The 18,885-nt window shown below is 42.0% G+C and overlaps 2 protein-coding genes across 2 annotated transcripts; one reads left to right on the forward strand and one right to left on the reverse strand.

The window, feature by feature from the left end:
- Positions 1-12,175: 12,175 nt before the first annotated feature.
- On the reverse strand, positions 12,176-16,240 carry mtfr2 (mitochondrial fission regulator 2). The gene is made up of 8 exons (XM_084000728.1): positions 16,102-16,240; positions 14,712-14,894; positions 14,405-14,509; positions 14,051-14,175; positions 13,760-13,968; positions 13,338-13,659; positions 12,442-12,625; positions 12,176-12,310 (listed from the first exon to the last, which is right to left on the reverse strand). The coding sequence occupies exons 2-8, from the start codon at positions 14,802-14,804 to the stop codon at positions 12,257-12,259; spliced, it is 1,092 nt and encodes a 363-aa protein (XP_083856854.1). The 5' UTR covers positions 14,805-14,894; positions 16,102-16,240; the 3' UTR covers positions 12,176-12,256.
- Positions 16,241-16,412: 172 nt separating this feature from the next.
- armc1l (armadillo repeat containing 1, like) lies at positions 16,413-18,623 on the forward strand. The gene is made up of 7 exons (XM_084000427.1): positions 16,413-16,429; positions 16,763-16,935; positions 17,388-17,479; positions 17,607-17,790; positions 17,883-17,999; positions 18,129-18,203; positions 18,330-18,623. The coding sequence occupies exons 2-7, from the start codon at positions 16,783-16,785 to the stop codon at positions 18,522-18,524; spliced, it is 816 nt and encodes a 271-aa protein (XP_083856553.1). The 5' UTR covers positions 16,413-16,429; positions 16,763-16,782; the 3' UTR covers positions 18,525-18,623.
- Positions 18,624-18,885: the final 262 nt, after the last annotated feature.

The raw sequence follows: 18,885 nt of genomic DNA on the forward strand, positions 1-18,885 counted from the left end.
CACTGCTCAGTGTGAACGCACTTCTGTACTCAAAATATTAAGTGTAAGTGCAGAAGTGCGCGATTTGAGACACACCATTGGGCTCCGAGCACATGCAAGTGTTGTATCACTCAGAAGTCCGCTGGCTATCGCGGGGTAAGGTGTTGTCACGTTTTTATGAACTTAAAACAGAAATCGCCACCTTCCTCTCAGAGAATAACTCCCCATATGCTGAACTGTTTGACAACGAAATCTGGCTGGCACGAGTTGCATATCTTGCTGATGTGTTTGAGCACCTCAACGCATTAAATGTGTCTATGCAAGGAAGAGGACACAATATTTTTGAACAGTCCAACAAAATCGCTGCGTTCCAGAAAAAGATCAAACTGTGGGTAAATTATTTATCCAAAGACAGACTGGACATGTTTCCCAGTGCTTGCCATGAAGTACAGCAGCTGGACACTTCGGCCAAAAATGACTTGAAAAAAACCCTCAGTGCGCATCTTACTAAATTTCAAGCTCGGTTTGACAACTACTTCCCTGAAAATACAGAGATAATGATGCTTGGATACGCGACCCCTTCTGCATCGACATGGAAAGCATCACGTTGCCGAGCAACGAAGAGCATCAGCTGGTGGAGCTGTCATGTGACCAGACGATGAAAAAGAGATTTGGCAAGGTAACCCTTCCCCACTTCTGGTGCAACGATGTGATGAGTGAGTATCCATCCCTCGTCACCATATTTGGCATGCACATGCGAACACGCAAAAAGTTTTGTCTGATAAAGTTGTTCAAAATGGGCGTGGCAAAATGGCTAAATAGCGCCCCCTAGAAAGTTGGAAACGGCGAGCCCCACTTCTGAGATTCACCTACATGCATGAAATTTGGTGGGGTTGTAGAACATGGGGAGACACACAAAAAATCCTCTTGGAGCCATGCCCTAAACCCAACCGGAAGTCCGCCATTTTGATTTGAAATTTTTTCCTGTTTGAACGAACTCCTCCTAGAGATTTCGCCCGATTGACTTCAAATTGGCTACACACCATCTAGATACCATCCTGATCAAAAGTTATTAAAATAATTTCTCTAGGTCAAAGGGTGTGGCTGCTATGATGTGACCAATTTTGGCGCCTTTTCGTGTTCGGCGCCATTTCACTTCCAACGGCTCTCACGGCAACATGCTTGATCGTAGCCACTTCAAACTTGCTGGACATGATGATGGCTCCGTCCTGAATGGTCCGATGTATTAATTTCCTACCTTACTCATAGCGCCCCCCAGTGGTAACAGGAAGTGACCAGTTTTTACTTTTACAGGTACTGATGGCACATACTTGGCCCCATCAACTTCATTCCACTTCTAAAACATGCAGAACAAGTTGGTGAAGCTACATCATGAACGCTGTAAAGCTACGAGCAATGGCGTCCGTGTGGCGACGCGGCGACTATCGTCCCTCGCAATGAAAATACGTTTGCCCTTTTCATGGCTTTAATAAACTCGTATCATCATGAAAATTGACACACAGATCCAGGGTGGCAAGGTCTTTGATCTGATAGGGGCGACGCCCATGGGCGGGGCCAAATGCCTCTATAGCGCCCCCTTGAAATTTTCAGAAACCCCTCCCCATAGGGTTTTTTTTTAAGTTGGAACATGAAAGTCGGTACACATGTGTAAGTTGTCAAGGCGCACCAAAAAGTCTCTTGCACCATCAGTCTACTCCAAACAGGAAGTCGGCCATTTTGATTTTTACTCGCCATTTTGCCCTAATTTCCACATGTTGTGTTTTAACGAACTTGTCCTAGGGATTTTGTCCGATCGACTTCAAATTGATTACAGATCATCAAGAGACTACACTGATCAAAAGTTATTAAAAGCTTTTCTCTACGTCAAGGGACGTGGCCGCTATGACGCCGCCATTTTGTGACCCCCGATGGTAACAGGAAGTGAACTAAAATTGATTAAAAATACATAGTTGACACAATCAACTTCATTCCACTTCTCAAACATGCAGAACTAGTCGGTGAAGCTACACTATGAATGCTGTGAAGCTACGAGTAATGGCGTCAGTGTGGCGACGCGCCGACCATCAATCCCTCGCCATGAAAATACGTTTGGCTTTTTGATGTCTTTCATGAACTCGTATCATCATGAAAATTGATACAGAGGTCAAGGGTGACGACCTCAACGTCTCCATATGCTAATAGGCAATCTCACTCATGTCACCCCCTAGTGGAAACAGGAAGTGCCATGTTTTACATCAACATTGTCCGATTTCCATGAAAATTCACATGTGTGATGGCTGTCCCACCCTGAACGCATGAACGCCACAGCCCCGGGATGCCTCAGGCCCCGCGGCTGCATGGGGCGAGGGCCCGTCATCGCCGCTTGCGGCTTTAATTATGGTTTGATATTTATTTTATTATTATTTTATTTTTTATTTTTGTCCATGCAGTTGTAATGGTCCTCCTAAGTTCCTTATTATTTCTGAATAGGCCTATATATAAGTGAAATATATAATTTTGTGGCCATAATTACTTTGTGCACTTTTGATTATTTTATTCACTTGTCATGGTATTCCTCATGTGGCCTGAATGCAGGGACCTTGTTTGTTTTGTGGGTCTTGTGCAATTTGATATTCACTTTTGTCTGCATGCAGTTGCATGGTCCTCCTCCTTCTGAATGTGCCTTGAATGCAGAGATAGATGTCAAATATCTCATTTTGCTGGTCTCCATTTTGATACTTATTTCATTCAATTCTGTACGCAGTTGTCATGGTTCTCTGGTGTTTTTAAACGCACTTTGCTCAATAAAAATGAGTATATTTATGTTAAAGACTTCAGTTTTCAAATGCTTTTTAAAAAATACATTTGCGTAGTTTGAAGGACTATAAAAGTGGGTCGCGACTTAATGACCATGGGAAAATGTGGGTCCCAGAGTGAGACCAGTTGAGAACCCCTGCACTACAGGACAGTTACACTTTCACCTACCAACAGCATACTTGCACTCTATATAAAAGGAAGATAACCAATGCAAATTTAGATTTGCATCTTCACCTGTTTGGTGGAGAACACACTTCCTCAGTGTGGAAGACGTTGTCGAAATCGGTCTGTGTTGTAAGCGCCAACGCAGTTTGCAATAAAATGTTTTTTGGAGAGTGCGTGTTTTTCTTTGATTGGTGGAGAACATGGACCAACAGGAGCAGATGAAGCATCTTACTCATCCACATCGAGAACAAGGATCTCAAGAAAAGGAAGGAGGAATGTTTTTTAGGATTTTAAACGTTTATGTGCTCAACATTACCGGATATGTATTAATACAATATTGTTTTGATATCCAATTTGGACTAAAATGTTGCCTGACATCACAGAAGAGACAGTGAGGAAAGACTAATACAAGTTCTCAAGAAGAGGTATGTTGTTTTTTGCCAATAGTCAATAAGACTTGTAAAGGCATTACATATGTTTGAGACCCTGAGGTCTACTTTTAAGTAACTTTTGTGGTTTCACTCCTCCTTTAGATGACAGAACAGGTGTTTAGCTCAGTTGGTAGAGGACCCACCCCATTTGTTGAGGCTATAGTCCTCACTGCAGGCCCCCTGTTTAGACTTTTAGTAGTGCTTAAACATGTACCGTACATGTACGTACTACGTAGCTGACCAAAAGCACGTCATGACGTACTTCCATCCAGGTACAACACAGGACTTTTACTGTAATAATGGCGGCACCCACGGACAACATGGGACAAGTTAGTTTTTTTATCTTGAAATGAACATACCTGTACCTGTAACTGTACATATTTGGTAAAACATGTAAAATTACTACAGGGAAGTTGTTTGTATTGGGATATCTGTTGACTCCGTGAACGAGACTCACACTCGAAACAAGCATGTGTGACTGTAAACCACGTGTGTGGCATGGCGTTAAGTGCCACAGCTTGGTATCGCAATGGAGAAATAAATTGACAAATCTATGTGCGTGCATATCTTACAGATACAGATTGGTGTGGGTAATCATTCTGGATTTCCTGGTGGAGTCGCCACATTTTCCCTCCAGCTTCATCAGGTGAGTCACTACCAGAAATTCCTAAAATACGCATTCATAACTTAACCAAACACCTAATATTGTTTTATACATTTTTTATTGTGTTTTGCTCACTTCTTGGCCAGGGTGCCATAAATGTGATTATCCGCTTTGATGGTCAACCCCCGCACAGGTTAATGAATTTTACATCAGATGCACAAAAATTATGCAACATGTGAACTGACTTTTTGTGCTTATTTTAAGATTTACTGTTACTGTTTTACTTGTAGTTCTGTGAGAGTTTCCCTGTGGGACCGTGATGGACATTATGTGGGCATTATAATGCAGCCTGGCAGCAATAATGGGTAAGAGTAATATCTTTGATTTTGTTAACAAACTTATTATGAACATTGGGAGAAACACTGTTACAACAAGCTGTCTGGGACTTCTGAATGCTCTTCGTAAAACCTTCGTATTTTATTTGACTTTAGTGGAATCAGATTGTGTTCAGAATCCTTCACACTAGAGGTCGACTAATTAATCGGCCGAAACGATTAATCGGCACCGATAGGATGTTTTACAAACTATCAGAATCGGCGGAACTTGGCTCCGATAGTGGCCGATGGCTGCAGTTTTTTTCCACAGCGCCATAAACTGCTTCTTCCCTGCCGCTCTCTGTCTCTCTGATCACTGAGGGGCGGGGCTGCTCTTCACACACACACACAGAGCATGGGAGAGAGAGAGACGGGGCGTGTGCAGCGGCAGCAGAGAGAGGAGAGAAGTGACCCAGGTGGGGGTAGGGGCTGACTGGAACGAAACTGTCTTGTTAATTAATGGGAAACACTGTAGTTTCCTCTTCAAATCATATATGTACAGGGTTGTTCCTGCATAGATAACAGTGTTTCCCCCAGAAAATTTGTTAGTTAAGGTGGTGTCGGGTGCGAGCGGATCGATCGATCGCTGCTGTTATGCATGTGAATATCGCTACTTTTTTTTTTTTTTTTTAAGACGTTAGTTTAGGCGGCATTGGCAATTGCATTTTGTCTTTCAATATTTCCTATTCAAATAAACAGCAGAAAGTGCCACTTTTCCCCTAATGAAATAAAATATTTTAAATAAAACAAATCCACTTTTTCTAAATGGGATAGCTACTTGACCCTCATTCTACTTCACATGTGACGGGAGCGTGCGCGCATGCTGACAGGCGACGGAGTCAAGAGATCAGCTGTCCGATCACCCTGCAGTAGAGGTCTTCGGAAAAAACCGACAACCCGAAAACCCGAGGTTCCGACCCGACCCGGCTCGGGTTTGGGTCCACTCACAAGAAGTTACTCCGGGGCCGGGTCGGAACCGGTGGAGTTTGCCTCGGGTCTTGGGGCTCTTATTGTGAAAGGCCGGGTCCTACAGTACCCGAGAGGACCCGGCGATTGGCTGTCACAGCTGTCAATCACCCCTGCCCTCCCCCTTCCGTCCAATGCGAGGCTGCGAGCTGCCTGTGTGACTCATGTCACATGATCAAAACAACTACACGACTCTTATGATGACGTCAAAGGTGACAGTTCAAGCAAAAGTTAGAGCCTAGGTCAGGACTCGGGGCAGTTAAGAAGTTTGTTTATTAACGTAACGTTATGGTTAATGGTTCAAAATAGTTAAACAATCGAGTTGCTGTAGTGTGTTGTTACCGCGGTATGCTCCGCAAAGCACATGGAAACTCCAAAATGATAACGTTAATTAAACAAGAGGGACTGGTGGATTGGCGTTAGCAACGGCTAAGAAGAAGGATTACAGTACATGACCATCTAAACAAGAAAATGACGACGTGGATTTATTTCTGTTTACATCACGTTATGGCCAGGGGTGGGGGCTGGCAGCAGCCGCAGCCGGAACCAGGTAGAAGAAGACTACGTTTAGGTAAGAAACAGAAAGTAGTAGCTAATAAAAACAAGTCTTATTTAACGCTAGACAACTTGTATTAAATCATAAAGCAACTCGGGCACTTCGGGTCCACGGGTTTTTAAGGGTTCGGCTCGGGTTCGGAACTCATATTTACAATAATAGCTCGGGGCCAGTCGGGTCCGGGTCCAATTTTCACGTGTCCATTTCGGCTCGGAACTCATATTTACAATAATAGCTCGGGGCCAGTCGGCTCCGGGTCCAATTTTCACGGGTCCATTTGGGTTCGGGTCCGTCAAATTGGACCCGTGAAGACCTCTACCCTGCAGTCTAGGTGATGGTGCGCTGTTGATGACGAGTCCGGGTCCGCAAAAAGGGAAAACCATGGGCAAAACTGGTGGATGTAATGGTTGCATTCTTCGTAGAGGACCGCGGACAATCATGCACGAAAAAAAAGAAAAAAAAGAAACCGAATGTGTGCTGCCTCGTCCGCTCGTGCCGACAGCAGCATTAATAAACCACAACTAAAGCACGTGTAGCCCCCCCCTCCCCGCCCGCCCACATAAAAAGGGGTCGACAATTCGACAAAAAGTCGACACATGGGCCTTGACAATCGATTTTCCAAATCCCGTGTCGTTTCCATCCCTACTGTTAATGTACGACGTAACCACACCACGAGCTAACGTGTTGTTGTCCTGCCTCCCCGACCGTAGTAATGTTAAAGCAGAAGTAAGCGATCCGGCCATTTTGGCTAACTTCTTGTCACCAGATGGAGTTAGCAGTCCCCGCCCTCGTCCCTACGTCACCACATTCACGCGCATCCCTTGGCTGCACACACACAGTACGTTTACATGCAGAGCTTAATCGAGCTATGCTCAAAATTCGATTTTGGCTCAAGTCGGACTTCTGTCCTTGTCTCAATATACATGCAACTGAGAAAACCGAATAACTGACGGGGTCCGCCCCCTCATGCGGCGTCACCCGTCGTTTCAGTGGGTTAATACGCCCCCCTGTCCTGTTGACTTCTCTGTCACCTCGTTAAAAAAAACTGAATATAAACAACTTAGTAGCTTAATAATAAATTCTCAACTGCAGTTCCCGACCTGACGCGCCAGTCTGGGCTGGATGCGCACTGAGAATAGGATACTGGCTTCCTCTCTTCCTCTCTCTCTCTTTTTTTATTTTTTATTTTTTTTTAAATAAAACACTCTTGCTGGTTGCGCGCGTGAAATGCATTGAATCAGCGCTGTTGTTGGGTTTTTTTCTTTACTTCGCCGGGTTCGGGCGGCTTCTCTGCTCCACTTGGTGCCGTCTCTACGGTTGTGGAGCATGCGCACATGCATTGTCCAGTTATACTCCGACTAAGGTGTATACATGACGGAGAAAATCGAATTCCAATCGCATTATCTGGGTGTCTTAATCGGAGTTCTCAACTCCGATTTCAGTCGGACTAAGGTGTTTACATGCACTTCAGTTGTCCAGTTATAGTCGGATTAAGGCAATAATTCGTTTTTTTCAAGTGTCATGTAAACGTACTGACAGAGAGGATCGCCCCTTTATGCCGTTCTCTCTCCTCATTGGATAAAGGTTGTAGGATACAAGGAAAGAACAAGAACAAGGATACAGAACTGATTTAGTCCAGTATTACTTGTCTACAATTTGCATTAGTATTTTACTAGCTACTTGTTAGCAGCAGTAGTAATCAGATGTTTTGAGTATTTGCCATCTTGAGTTGCAGTGTGTTGGTCATCTATGATTATTAAATGATATAGTAATTAGTCGAATATTCTTTCTGCAGCAATTCACCACAACCTGGTTCCCTCGATGACGAGGAAGTCCCCATGGAGGTGGATTAGCAAGTGTAAAGAAAACATTTTGGCAAGGTACTGCAGTGCTCTCACGGGCTGCTGAAGCCTCTTTCCTGTTAATAACTACTGTGAATACAACATTTGAGTAAAGTATGTGTGCCTTCCTTTGAAAACTGTATTAAGAGTTTTTCTCAATTGATTGGTCGACTTTCATTATACAGTAAGTATGTGACTGGTAGATAATGCTTCTAGTCACCAATCACTTTAAAATCACCTGAAATTAATACTCTGGTGTCTGCAGCTCAGAGAAGCACTAAGTGCTGTGTAGGGTAGTTGCGCCTCACACTTTGTTCAATATACCAGCATGACCACCAACACAAAACTGCATATCTACTTTACAGTATACTGTTTTAATTCATGTTCAGGGTTATCAAGTCAATCTAAACTTCTGTTTCATTTCCCACAGCTGGATGATGATCAACCAGAGAAACCCACAACAACGACTTCCACCAAAGTTTTTTCAAAACACAAAATGAGTTTTTAAATCTGTACCCTCTTAAATAAATACATCTTCAGCTTGAATCAGAGGTCTACATTGTTTTTGTATGTATTCAGTTTGTTCTGTCAATTTTTGTCAGTTTGTTACAGTATACAACTTCTTACACTTCACAAACATGAACAAAAAAGGTCATTATGTTAATTTATCATGTCCATGTTTTCATATTTGTAAGTAAAATTACTTAATTGTTTACACTTGGACCCAAAATGACTATAGATGTTTCTATATAAATGAGAAAATATGCTAAAATCTTTTTGTTACCCCAGCTGCAGAGGTTTTTTGACAGACCATTCCTTTCTTAATGTATTGATTCATTATTTATTCTTTTTTTTTTTTCAATTTTCTATCATTTATCACTTTTGAAAATAACAAATCAGGCTCAGATCCTCATTGTTAATCAGGGGTACTATCGGCAGTGGTCCATTAAAATCAGCCACCAAAACAGCCTTCAATCAGCTTAAGAACATATCCAGCATTAAAGGTTTTATGTCCCAAACAGACCAGGAGAAGCTGATTCATGCTTTCATCTCCAGTAGACTACTGGAACGGTCTTCTGACTGGACTCCCCCCAAAAAACATCAAACAGCTGCAGCTCGAGTTTTAACCAGAACAAAGAGATCAGAGCAGTAAGTCTTTACATTGGTTCCCAGTCAGCTACAGAATAGATTTTAAAGTTCTGCTACTGGTCTACAAATCACTGAATGGTTTAGGTCCAGAATATATGAATGACATATTAGTAGAATTTGGAGATTTCAGGATTCAACCCTTTCATTTAAACCCAGTAGAGCTCTGAGATCTACTGACTCAGGTCAGATAGTGGAGCACAGAGTTCAAACCAGACATGGTGATTTAACATTTAGCTGTTATGCTGGAACAAAACTGAAATCAGCCCCGACTGTGAGCATTTTTAAATCCAGGTTAAAAACATTCCTCTTTTCATGTGCTTATGGATGAGCTCTTTTAACGAACTTTAAATCTTAATTTTGGATTTGCAATGTTAAGTCCTTTTAATTGTTTTAGTACAAATCAATATTTCATACTACAAACTCACTCACAAAATCACACTTTTTTCCTGTACTTTCCTTTATTATATATATGTTAATGTTTCCAATTTTTACTATTTTGGGTTTTATTTATTTATTTATTTATTTTTTTTTATCTTTTTATGTTTTTTTTTTCAATGTTTCCAATTCTTACTGTTGAATGTTTTGTTGTTTTATGTAAAGCACAGTTGCCCCTTGGTATGAAATGCGTTATATAAATAAAGCTGCCTTGCCTAAAACCAGTTACTCTCAGTCTGACATACAGTATATGCACTACAAAGTGTAAAACAAACAATAACACTGGCTCAGTGAAAAGCCCTTCATTGTACATACCGGTACATGTGCTTGTGCCCTATGCTTCATGATGGTTTTATAATAAAGTAAAGTAATGAGAAGTGTGTCGCCTACCTGGTGATAGTTGATGTAGTAGATGAATACATCTTCTTCTGCTGTCACTGAAATCTGTGCAGAGCGATCTGAGGTGGTGAAGTTACTGAGGACTTCTTCCGATAAGAATGTGGATCAGAAGATTTCATCAGAGCTACGGGATGAAGACAAAAACAATTATTCAAATGCACCACAGCTGTTTCTCTTTCATATAGGCCGTCACATTGCACAAACATATTTCTACAATAGCCCAAAATGGACACATCAAGCATTGCCATTGGAGAGATTGCGTGAAGCCCACCGAGGGAAATAGGGAGGGGTATTGATTCTGTAGGCTGCAATCAGCGGCTTTGCCACTAGATGTCACAATATCTTACACAACGTGAAACTGTCACTGTTACTCTTCACTGCACTTTGTAGCTTCTAATGTGCTTCCAGCATCTTAGCAACAGCTGTAGACATGAGCAGAAAGATATTTTCACACGTAAACAGAAAGCAAGTGATGACCAATATGACAGGCTCTTCAGGAAGCCGGTTCAGACTCAGAGTACCTCTGGCCAAAATAAAAAAGACATACTCTTTTACCCCCACTGCAGTGCACATTCTGAACGAGAGGAAATAGACACTGGGTTTAAGCTGCACTTGCTTTTATTACAACTGTTTTATGTGAGTTATGCATACATGGAAAATCCACATTTGAACTTATAAGCTTATACATTTGGTGTATGTTTTATTGTTTTGAGCCCAAACTGAAGGCGATTTTCTGTCACTTGTGATGGACAATAAAGATATTTGAATTGAATTGAATACTACAGAAGTAAAACCAAACACCTTTGGTCTGAACCTAGATGGCAAAGACGGTTTATAAACTCTTTGTAGATGGTGCAACAGTTTTATATCTATTAGGAACAGAATAAGCATTACTCACCAGGTTTTTTTCAATGAACCAAGGGAACAACAATGTCAAGAACAGCGGTCATGAAACATCCGGGCAGTTACATGTTGGTGGTCTCCTTGAAAAGGTGCCTTCAGGAGAAACCTGGTGACCTGAACATGAACCACAGCAATAAAAGACACATTGTTATAATATTGCACAGCTTAATGACTGACAAAAGTGGCAGTAGACAGTACCAGAGCTATTGATATAAGTTAATATCGCTCTGGACAGTACTAAACAGTAAAATTTGGGGTTCGCCTCTGATAGAGAGCTTCATACTGGTAAACAACGCAAGCTAGCTTTGCACATCAGGTAGCTAATGCTAACTAAAATATCAAGTTGCCCGGCTGTGCGTTTACCTCCTCCCTCGAGAGAGCAGCCACTTTGAGTAACAAGGTGTCGACAGATATAAAAACAATCAGTGTCTAAACTGTTCATTTGCAGTTTCTGGTTCTAGCTAGAGTGCTTTAAAAAGCTGTCACCGATGGCGATGACCAATACTTGTCGAGTGCAGCGGGAAACGAGTCCCGGCGGTAATAGTCCCACCGCACCTCGACGTCAAAAAAAATGCGCTCACTCAGAATAGCTATGCACATTTGTTGTGAATTGCTGTCTGTGATTTCTTGATATGGATCATTACGTTATAAATGTGCCGTTGTGATTCTATGATTATGAAGTTTCTGATGTCAAGGAGTGTCCTCACCTCAGTCTGTCACTTCTGCCCTGAGGTGCACATTTAATTATGGATGTCCTGTGTGGTTCTTAATATCATTAATATTTTCATGTGGAACATGGGTAATCTGAGTTTTCATTCATGATATTAACTTCTTCAAATGCAAAAATCTGAAATTACATAAAGTACTTTTTGTTTTTTTGATTAAATAAATGTCACAACATAGCATCAACTATAGTGCTACAGATCCTACAAATGTTATTCTCCAGATGTCAAGGAAAAGTTTATTAAAATGTAATAAATTACCACCAAAAATGAGCTCACAAAATAATCTCAACACAATTTCCCTGCACGTCATTCAATGCCTAACGCCTTAATTCAAATGCAAAAATTAAAACTTAAACTGTATTCGGAAACTGAAAAATTGGGGAACACAAAAAGAGAACAGCTGAAAAAAAGGTCAGTGCACATGAACACTTTAATAAAATAAAACAACCTGAAACAGCAATTGCATAGAACAAAGCTATGTGAATCTCAAAACACATTATTATTCATTTCACTTGACTGAGGTAATAATCAAGGCCTCAAAAAGTGATTTTAGAAATGCAAAGACAGATAGCAGTGCAGACCTAAAGTAAGTGCATCGCATCCTTCAAAAAGGAGCTTTGCACACAAACATAAAAATGGAAAACACAGAAAACAGAAGACACTAATACACAAAAATGAAACAGACTGTACCTAAAACCTTGTTTACAGCTTTACCTTTCACAAAAATATACATTCACGCCTCCCAAAGAAAAACTTAACAGTATCAAGCACTTTGTTCATTGTGAAGCAGAAACTCACAAAAACAAAAGATTGGACAAACAAAAATGACATGCCAATAGCTGCAGCAGTAATCTGTCAGTGAGGCACATCTGTGGGGGCTGTGATCAACCTTTGGGGGTGAAAAGTAATCATTTAATGGGATAACAGATGGCGGCGTCCAAAGCTGCGTCTAGTGTGGTGAGGAACCTGCAACAGAAGAATGAGGTCAGACACTTTGTGCACATTGACTTTATCAGACTAATGACACTCTGACCAGTATTTGTAAAGTAATGTAAACAAAGGAGTATGGTTTTAAGATGTGTCTGTGGAAAACAAACCTTTGGTGTTTCTGGACTGCCGAAAGGTGAGAGTTCTAGTGAATTCTCTTTGTCAGAGGAATTGTTGTGGCGATGCTGGGCAAACTTTCTCTTTAATGCTTCTGCAATAAGAGCCGCTGGATCGTTTAGCAACGCTGTCCCTCCCTTACTGCGTCTCCTCCCGACTGGTGTGCCCCCTGGGGATCTGGAGGGAATATTTAATGAATGTACGGTTACTAATGGTCTATTTCTTCAACATTAAGACATAAAGTGTCATATTTCGGGTGTTAAAGCAGAAGTAAACGATATTTTTGTGTTAATATAAGTCTTAAATAGTTATATCTTCCGACAGCAATCACTTACATAGAGTGTTTGGACCAAAACACGGGTCTCTCAGTCACTCTGCTCTGCTCTGAGCCGAGGAGAAAACTTTTCTCGTATCCTACAAGTTTTATCCAATGAGGAGAGAACGGCATGAAGGGCTGTGTGTGCAGCCAAGGGATGCGCGTGAATGTGGTGACGTATGGACGAGGACCAATAGATCCATGACGAGGGCGGTGGCTGTTAACTCCATCGGCTGACAAGAAGTTATGGTGCGTTCAAGGCAGCCCGTAACTCGTGTTTTTCCGACCTGTGAACTCGTACCAGTTCGATCTGGTACGAGTTCACAGGTCGGAAGTTACGAGTGGCCGTTATAGTGACTTTCACAGGTAAAACAGGTCGGAAAAACACGAGTGGGTTGCCTGGAACGCTACAAAGTCGTAAGTTGTGACATGAAGCTGTAATTTACGGTTTCAAAAGCCTGCCTGGAACGCAGCATTAGCCAAAACGACCGGATCGCTTACTTCTGCTTTAATATTGAGTCAAGTCAATCAGATTCACTAATACACAAATATTCTGACAACCTTAAGGCCTACCTCTCCACAGTGCGCAATTTAACTTGATTTAAGTCCTTGAGCACATCCAGCATGGATGGCATCGCTTTAGCATCTGACCCCTTGCTGAGGTTGGAGCCCTGGGGCTTGAGCTGACCCTTGTCTTTCACATTATTCCTGCGCTGGCGGATCAGCTCTGATACAGACAAAGTCTCAGTGGAGGAGCCAGAGCAGGGAGGAGGTGGGGGCGGGGGCGGAGGCGGTGGTGGCGGTGGAGCAGCACTGCGTGGTGTGGAAGTGTGAACTGGTGGAGGGTGAGAAGACATCAAAGGTGTGCCTGGGGCGTTCTGACACTCAGTCAGACCTGAAACATACGAAAGACAAAAAAAACAAAAAAACAATATGACACTTGCTTGACCTACATTGAGAACATTTGTGATAAATTGTAGTTGAAGAGTGTGTACCTGAGGCTGGAGCAGCAGTAACAATCATGGCGATCTGGGCTCGGAGGTTGAGCAGCTCACTCTCCAGAGCCGAGATCTTCTTCAGGGCATCTGGATCAGTTGCGTGTTTTACAGGTCTGACTCCTCTCTGGGCTCGATTCGGGGCCCGACCTGGGTATCTCACCACATCTCGATTTACAGTGTTTAGTTTCTTAGGAGGTAAATGGTTCCTGTAAATGGACAAGTAACATACCAGATTAGAAGAGGTGGTGGTGGCGTGTGAAGAGAAAGATGACTGGTTTATTTGCTCACCTGGTCTTGGCAAAGGTCTCCCCTTCATCCTCAAACACCCACAAGACGTCGGCGAATGTCGGGATGGCCGGTGTGTCCTCAGCAACGTCGCCATATCCGTGAGGTCTGCAGGCGAGCAGTGGGATCTAAAGCAAAACAAGAATAAGAATGAATTATACCCTCTGACGCTGACCACATGATAACAGTTACAGAAAATCACTTCAGCTAGTTGTGATAATTACTGTAAGAAATCAGGTGAAATTCTTTTTGTCAACAGCAAGGGTTAATAACATAAAACACAAAGGTGTATTCGATTTGCTGAGAGTGAAAAAATAATGACATTGTAAAATAAACTGTTAGGAAGTTGTACAGCACCTGAAAATGGACACGTGGTGTTGGTGTTAGTGGGAGATTTGTCCCAATCATCCGCACAATGCTGCGATACTGACCACACAGCGGGCTGTCCCACACTGGAACCAGCTACACATGAGACAAGAAAAAAAAAATTAGCAAAAAATTTATTTAAAAAAATATCTTGCTTGAAAAAAATCCAGCTTTACAAATGAACTCAGTCAGTTAACTTTAAAGGTGTGAAGTAACACTAGTGATGTTTTTTTGCACTCATGAAAACCCCTGGACTCTTTTAGTAGCAGTTTTAACAGGAGTGTGTCTGTGCACTAACCATGTCTGGAGGCACTCCAAAGTACTCCAGGACGAGGCGCAGCACATCCAGAATATCCTCTGCTAAAGACATTCGAAGGACTTTTCCTGGCATCAGCTGACGACTGCAAAGCTCCTCTTTCTGCTGACTGACTTGGAAAGACGCCAACACACAAGGGATGTCACTAAGTCACATACTTGGCACCTGCAACAAAACAAAACATAAAACACTTTAACTGTAGAGATCACACAATTAAAGATCACCTGGATTCTTGTACATTCAAGGCCACAAATCAAGGCAGATGCATTAATGTAGTTACAGACATGAATTCTAACATACATAGGACAATCACAAAAATCAACCTGATGTCACCTTTAAACCTAGCAGGTCTGCTCACTGTCCTCAGACTCAAAACTGAAAGTGGAGAAGCAGCATTGAGCTCCCTTGTTGTTAGAAGATGTTATACAAATGTGATTTCCTTGCAGGGCTGCAACTAAAGACACATTTCCTCATCACAGTCTCTATGGGTAATTGATCTCAGTCATTTGAGTCAGTTTGTGAGCAAAATGTCAAAATCATGGTTCCATATCATATGGTTCCTCATCTTATGTTGTAGTAAAATCAAATATCTTGTGGTTTTGGACTGTGTGTCATTAAAAGTAAGATACTAAAAAACGGTATCTTGAGCTCTAGGAAACTCTTTTCTGAACAACAACAAACACTTAATTCAATCTATTTCATGACTGCACCCACGTTATTTCATGAAACTGTTTCATAGAGCACTAGATATCATTTCTAATACCTTACTATAATGTAAACTGATTATGTAGGATGAAGAAAGGAACAATATGTTAGTATTTTTGCTTGAAAATTGACTTGAGAATTGATTAGGCTAACAATTAATCAGTCACCAAGAGTCTGAGTCTGTGCAGGTTATCCATACAGTCTTAAAATGCCAGTGGTTCTATGTAATGTTAGGAGATATCCAATCTGCAAAGAATGTACAGTAAATTCGTGATGGGTCAGCTAAATCTCTGAACATCTGCCTAGACCGTTGACTAGAAATCTGTCAAATAACTCAAATAAATTGTGTATGGATGTGCTATTTTAAAAGAAAACTGGATGCAGCCCATGGAGGCCATTAGTGATCCAACTGTCAAAGTGTCACCTGGTGACAGACTGATGCTCAGGGAGACAGCCGTCTCCGTCTGTACCGCTGGATGCTGACTCGGCTGCGATATTGTAATGGATCGGCACAACGGATGGTACACACTGGGTTTTAGTTTTTAGATAACGTTACAGCGAAAAAGACCTTCTGTTCAAGACGATGCAGGTAACATTAGTCCCGCACAGGCACCGCAGTGAAGCATGCAGCGTGAAACATGCGGGATAAGCAGAAATATGAACTCACCGTGAACTCGTTGTCGTGTCAAAATGCTCTTTAGCAGCTACATTTATCCAAAACTTTCCTCCAAATCAACAACATAAACTATTACTCCTGCTAAATACTAATAACTCGCAGCTTCCCTTTCAGCTCACGCGTCCAGACAGCGGTTCTGTGAAGTCAAATAAAGCCGCAGCAGCAAAACCTTCTCTGATTGGCTGTTGATGCTGAGCGAGTACAACAAGCCAATAGGAACGCAGGACGGAGCAATGTGGCCGACCAATTACGTGCCGCGAAAACAGACCACCAAATTTGTATTTTTGTGCACGTAACGAGCTACTTCGTCTTTTCGAGAGTAAGTAAACTGAATTTAACTGCTGTACTACTACAATTATAGCACTTGTATGACATTTGTAATACAATATCTATACTTTTAAGTCCAAACGGTGCAACACAATAAACAGACGAGTCTTTACGCGGTTGTTCCGCTTCTTAACGTGCCAAAAGTAGTTAGCTTATTTAGCTTAGCCACGACGTTAGCCCCAGCGAACACGCTAAGTTGAACTGAACTTATGTAAACTACCTGCGTTTCTACCTCAAATTTAGTCCTACGTGTGTGTGTTTTTGTCGATCACGATTTTAACGTTAAACTGGGCATGTGGGCTTAAAATATCGCTTTCTGTTTCAGGTCTCTTCCACGTTAATAAGATGATGGACGCACTGTCGGTGGTGAGTCAACTGCGGGACTTGGCCTCCGAACCGCAGAACCGAGAGGTGATCGTCCAGGACCAGGGCTGTCTGCCTGGGCTGGTTCTCTTCCTCGACCACCGGGACCCAGAGGTTTTGTTTGCAACGCTACAGGTGAGTGGAGGAGCCTGGTCTGGTGGTAGTTTATATAAAATGGTCATTACGTGTTGTTTTTTTCCCATGTAAAATCCTCCCTCAACATTTTAATGTGTTGTATCTCTTTTGAATGCGGTTGCATGTGGGGACAGACAGAACTACTGCCTGACAGGAGCAATTAAAAAGAAAATCTCCAGATTCATTCTTTTATACCTAAAATATTAGGAAACTAAAGCATGAGGTTGAATTTGCCTGGAATTGTCCTTTAAAATTGTGGCAGTTTTCTCATGTATTTAAAGAATAATTGATTGCATGTTCTGAAAAATTAACTTTGATCATGTTATGTGCAGTGACTTTGTTTCTAGCAAGTGATTAAAAACATCCAGAAACAGCACTGTGATTCTTTGCAACCTTACATATTAACAACATTAATACTAACATTAATCCATGCTGTCTCCATGTATTCTCAGACCCTGCGTTACTTGGCTGAACTGCCTCCCAACATCCCCACCATGAAGAATGAACTGGGTATGATGGTGAGCTTGGAGAATCTCATGGCAAGGTGAGAAGATGATGATTCACTTTGTGACTTTTGCATGTTTGTGAGCATAGGTTTTTCAAAACACTTGATTCCTGTTACACCTTTGTTGTGACATTTGGTCAACTCTGACATATGTTGCTTCATACAGGGAGGGCGTGTCTGTTGATATCACGGCTTTGGCTCAGGAGGTGTATGATATTTTGTGTGCACCTGTTAATCCTGTACCCACCGTGCCTGAGAGGGAGAGGAGAAAGAAATCCCAGTTCTTCATCAACTCAACCAAGAAGAACGCCAAGTCTGTGACTCTGCACATCCAGGGGCTGGACAGCACTGTGAGTAGACTGGATGACAGCCACACACACTCCTGTGTTACAGTATTGTTATTGTTCTAAGTTAACTAACAAAGTCTTTATCTGTCAACTAGGACCAGAGAGGCCTGTGTGAAGAGGCTCTTCTGAAAGTCAAAGGAGTGATAAGCTTCACTTTCCAGATGGCCTCAAAGAGGTGCACTGTCCGTATCCGCTCTGACCTGCCCACTGAGGTAACAAGGATTAACATTTACTATCATTAAATCAGACAAAACAATCGCTGCATCTTGTCTAATAATTTGATTAATATCCATTTTCATTAATGAAGCACAGAATGGTCACTGTTCTCTCTTTATTTGCAGAGTCTGGCCACTGCCATCGCTGCCACTAAGGTGATGTCAGTTCAACAGGTGGTGAAGAATGAAGCAGGAGAAGAGGTGGGCAGTGAACACTGAGCGCACATGTTTAGAATCCATTGGAAAAATAGCACAATCTGTGTGGGTGCAAGTTCACATTTTAGTAATTAAACCAATTATTTTCTCTTCTTTTATCGCCTTCTACAGATGTTGATCCCTCTCAACACATCTGGAGTGAAGGTGCAGCAAAACTCGGCCCTACCAGACTACCTGCCGGAGGAAGAGGAGAGCCCAGAGAGAGAGGTTGACCGTGCAATTTCCCGCACCACAGCTAAAGACGACACCAACGGCAGCTGGCTCAGCTCTGCTGCCAGTTTCCTCACAAAAACCTTCTACTGGTGAAACTGGAGCACTTTGAATTTCTGAGACCCAGTGTCACAGACATGTGCTACGTACTGCTCCCTACTGCTGAGTATGTTACTGGAGTGGACATTACTGGAGGTGAGCACACGACTGTGTCCTGGCATAGTGTGCAAGGGCAGAACCTCAAATATCAACACGCTCAAAAGCACTTCAGATTTAGGAAGACGGAGACTCACTTCAAAACATTGATTCCTCTGGACTTAAACAATGCTGTTTTCTATTCACTGTTCTTAAGTGTAAATATTTTCTCCACATCTGTTTTTCCAAACTGTCTGTTTTCATCTCATGTAAAAATACTTTAAAATATTAGTAGTTGTATGGATTTATCCTAAAATAAATG

This window comes from Trachurus trachurus (assembly GCF_905171665.1).
Source record: "Trachurus trachurus genome assembly, chromosome: 24".
NCBI lineage: Eukaryota > Metazoa > Chordata > Actinopteri > Carangiformes > Carangidae > Trachurus > Trachurus trachurus.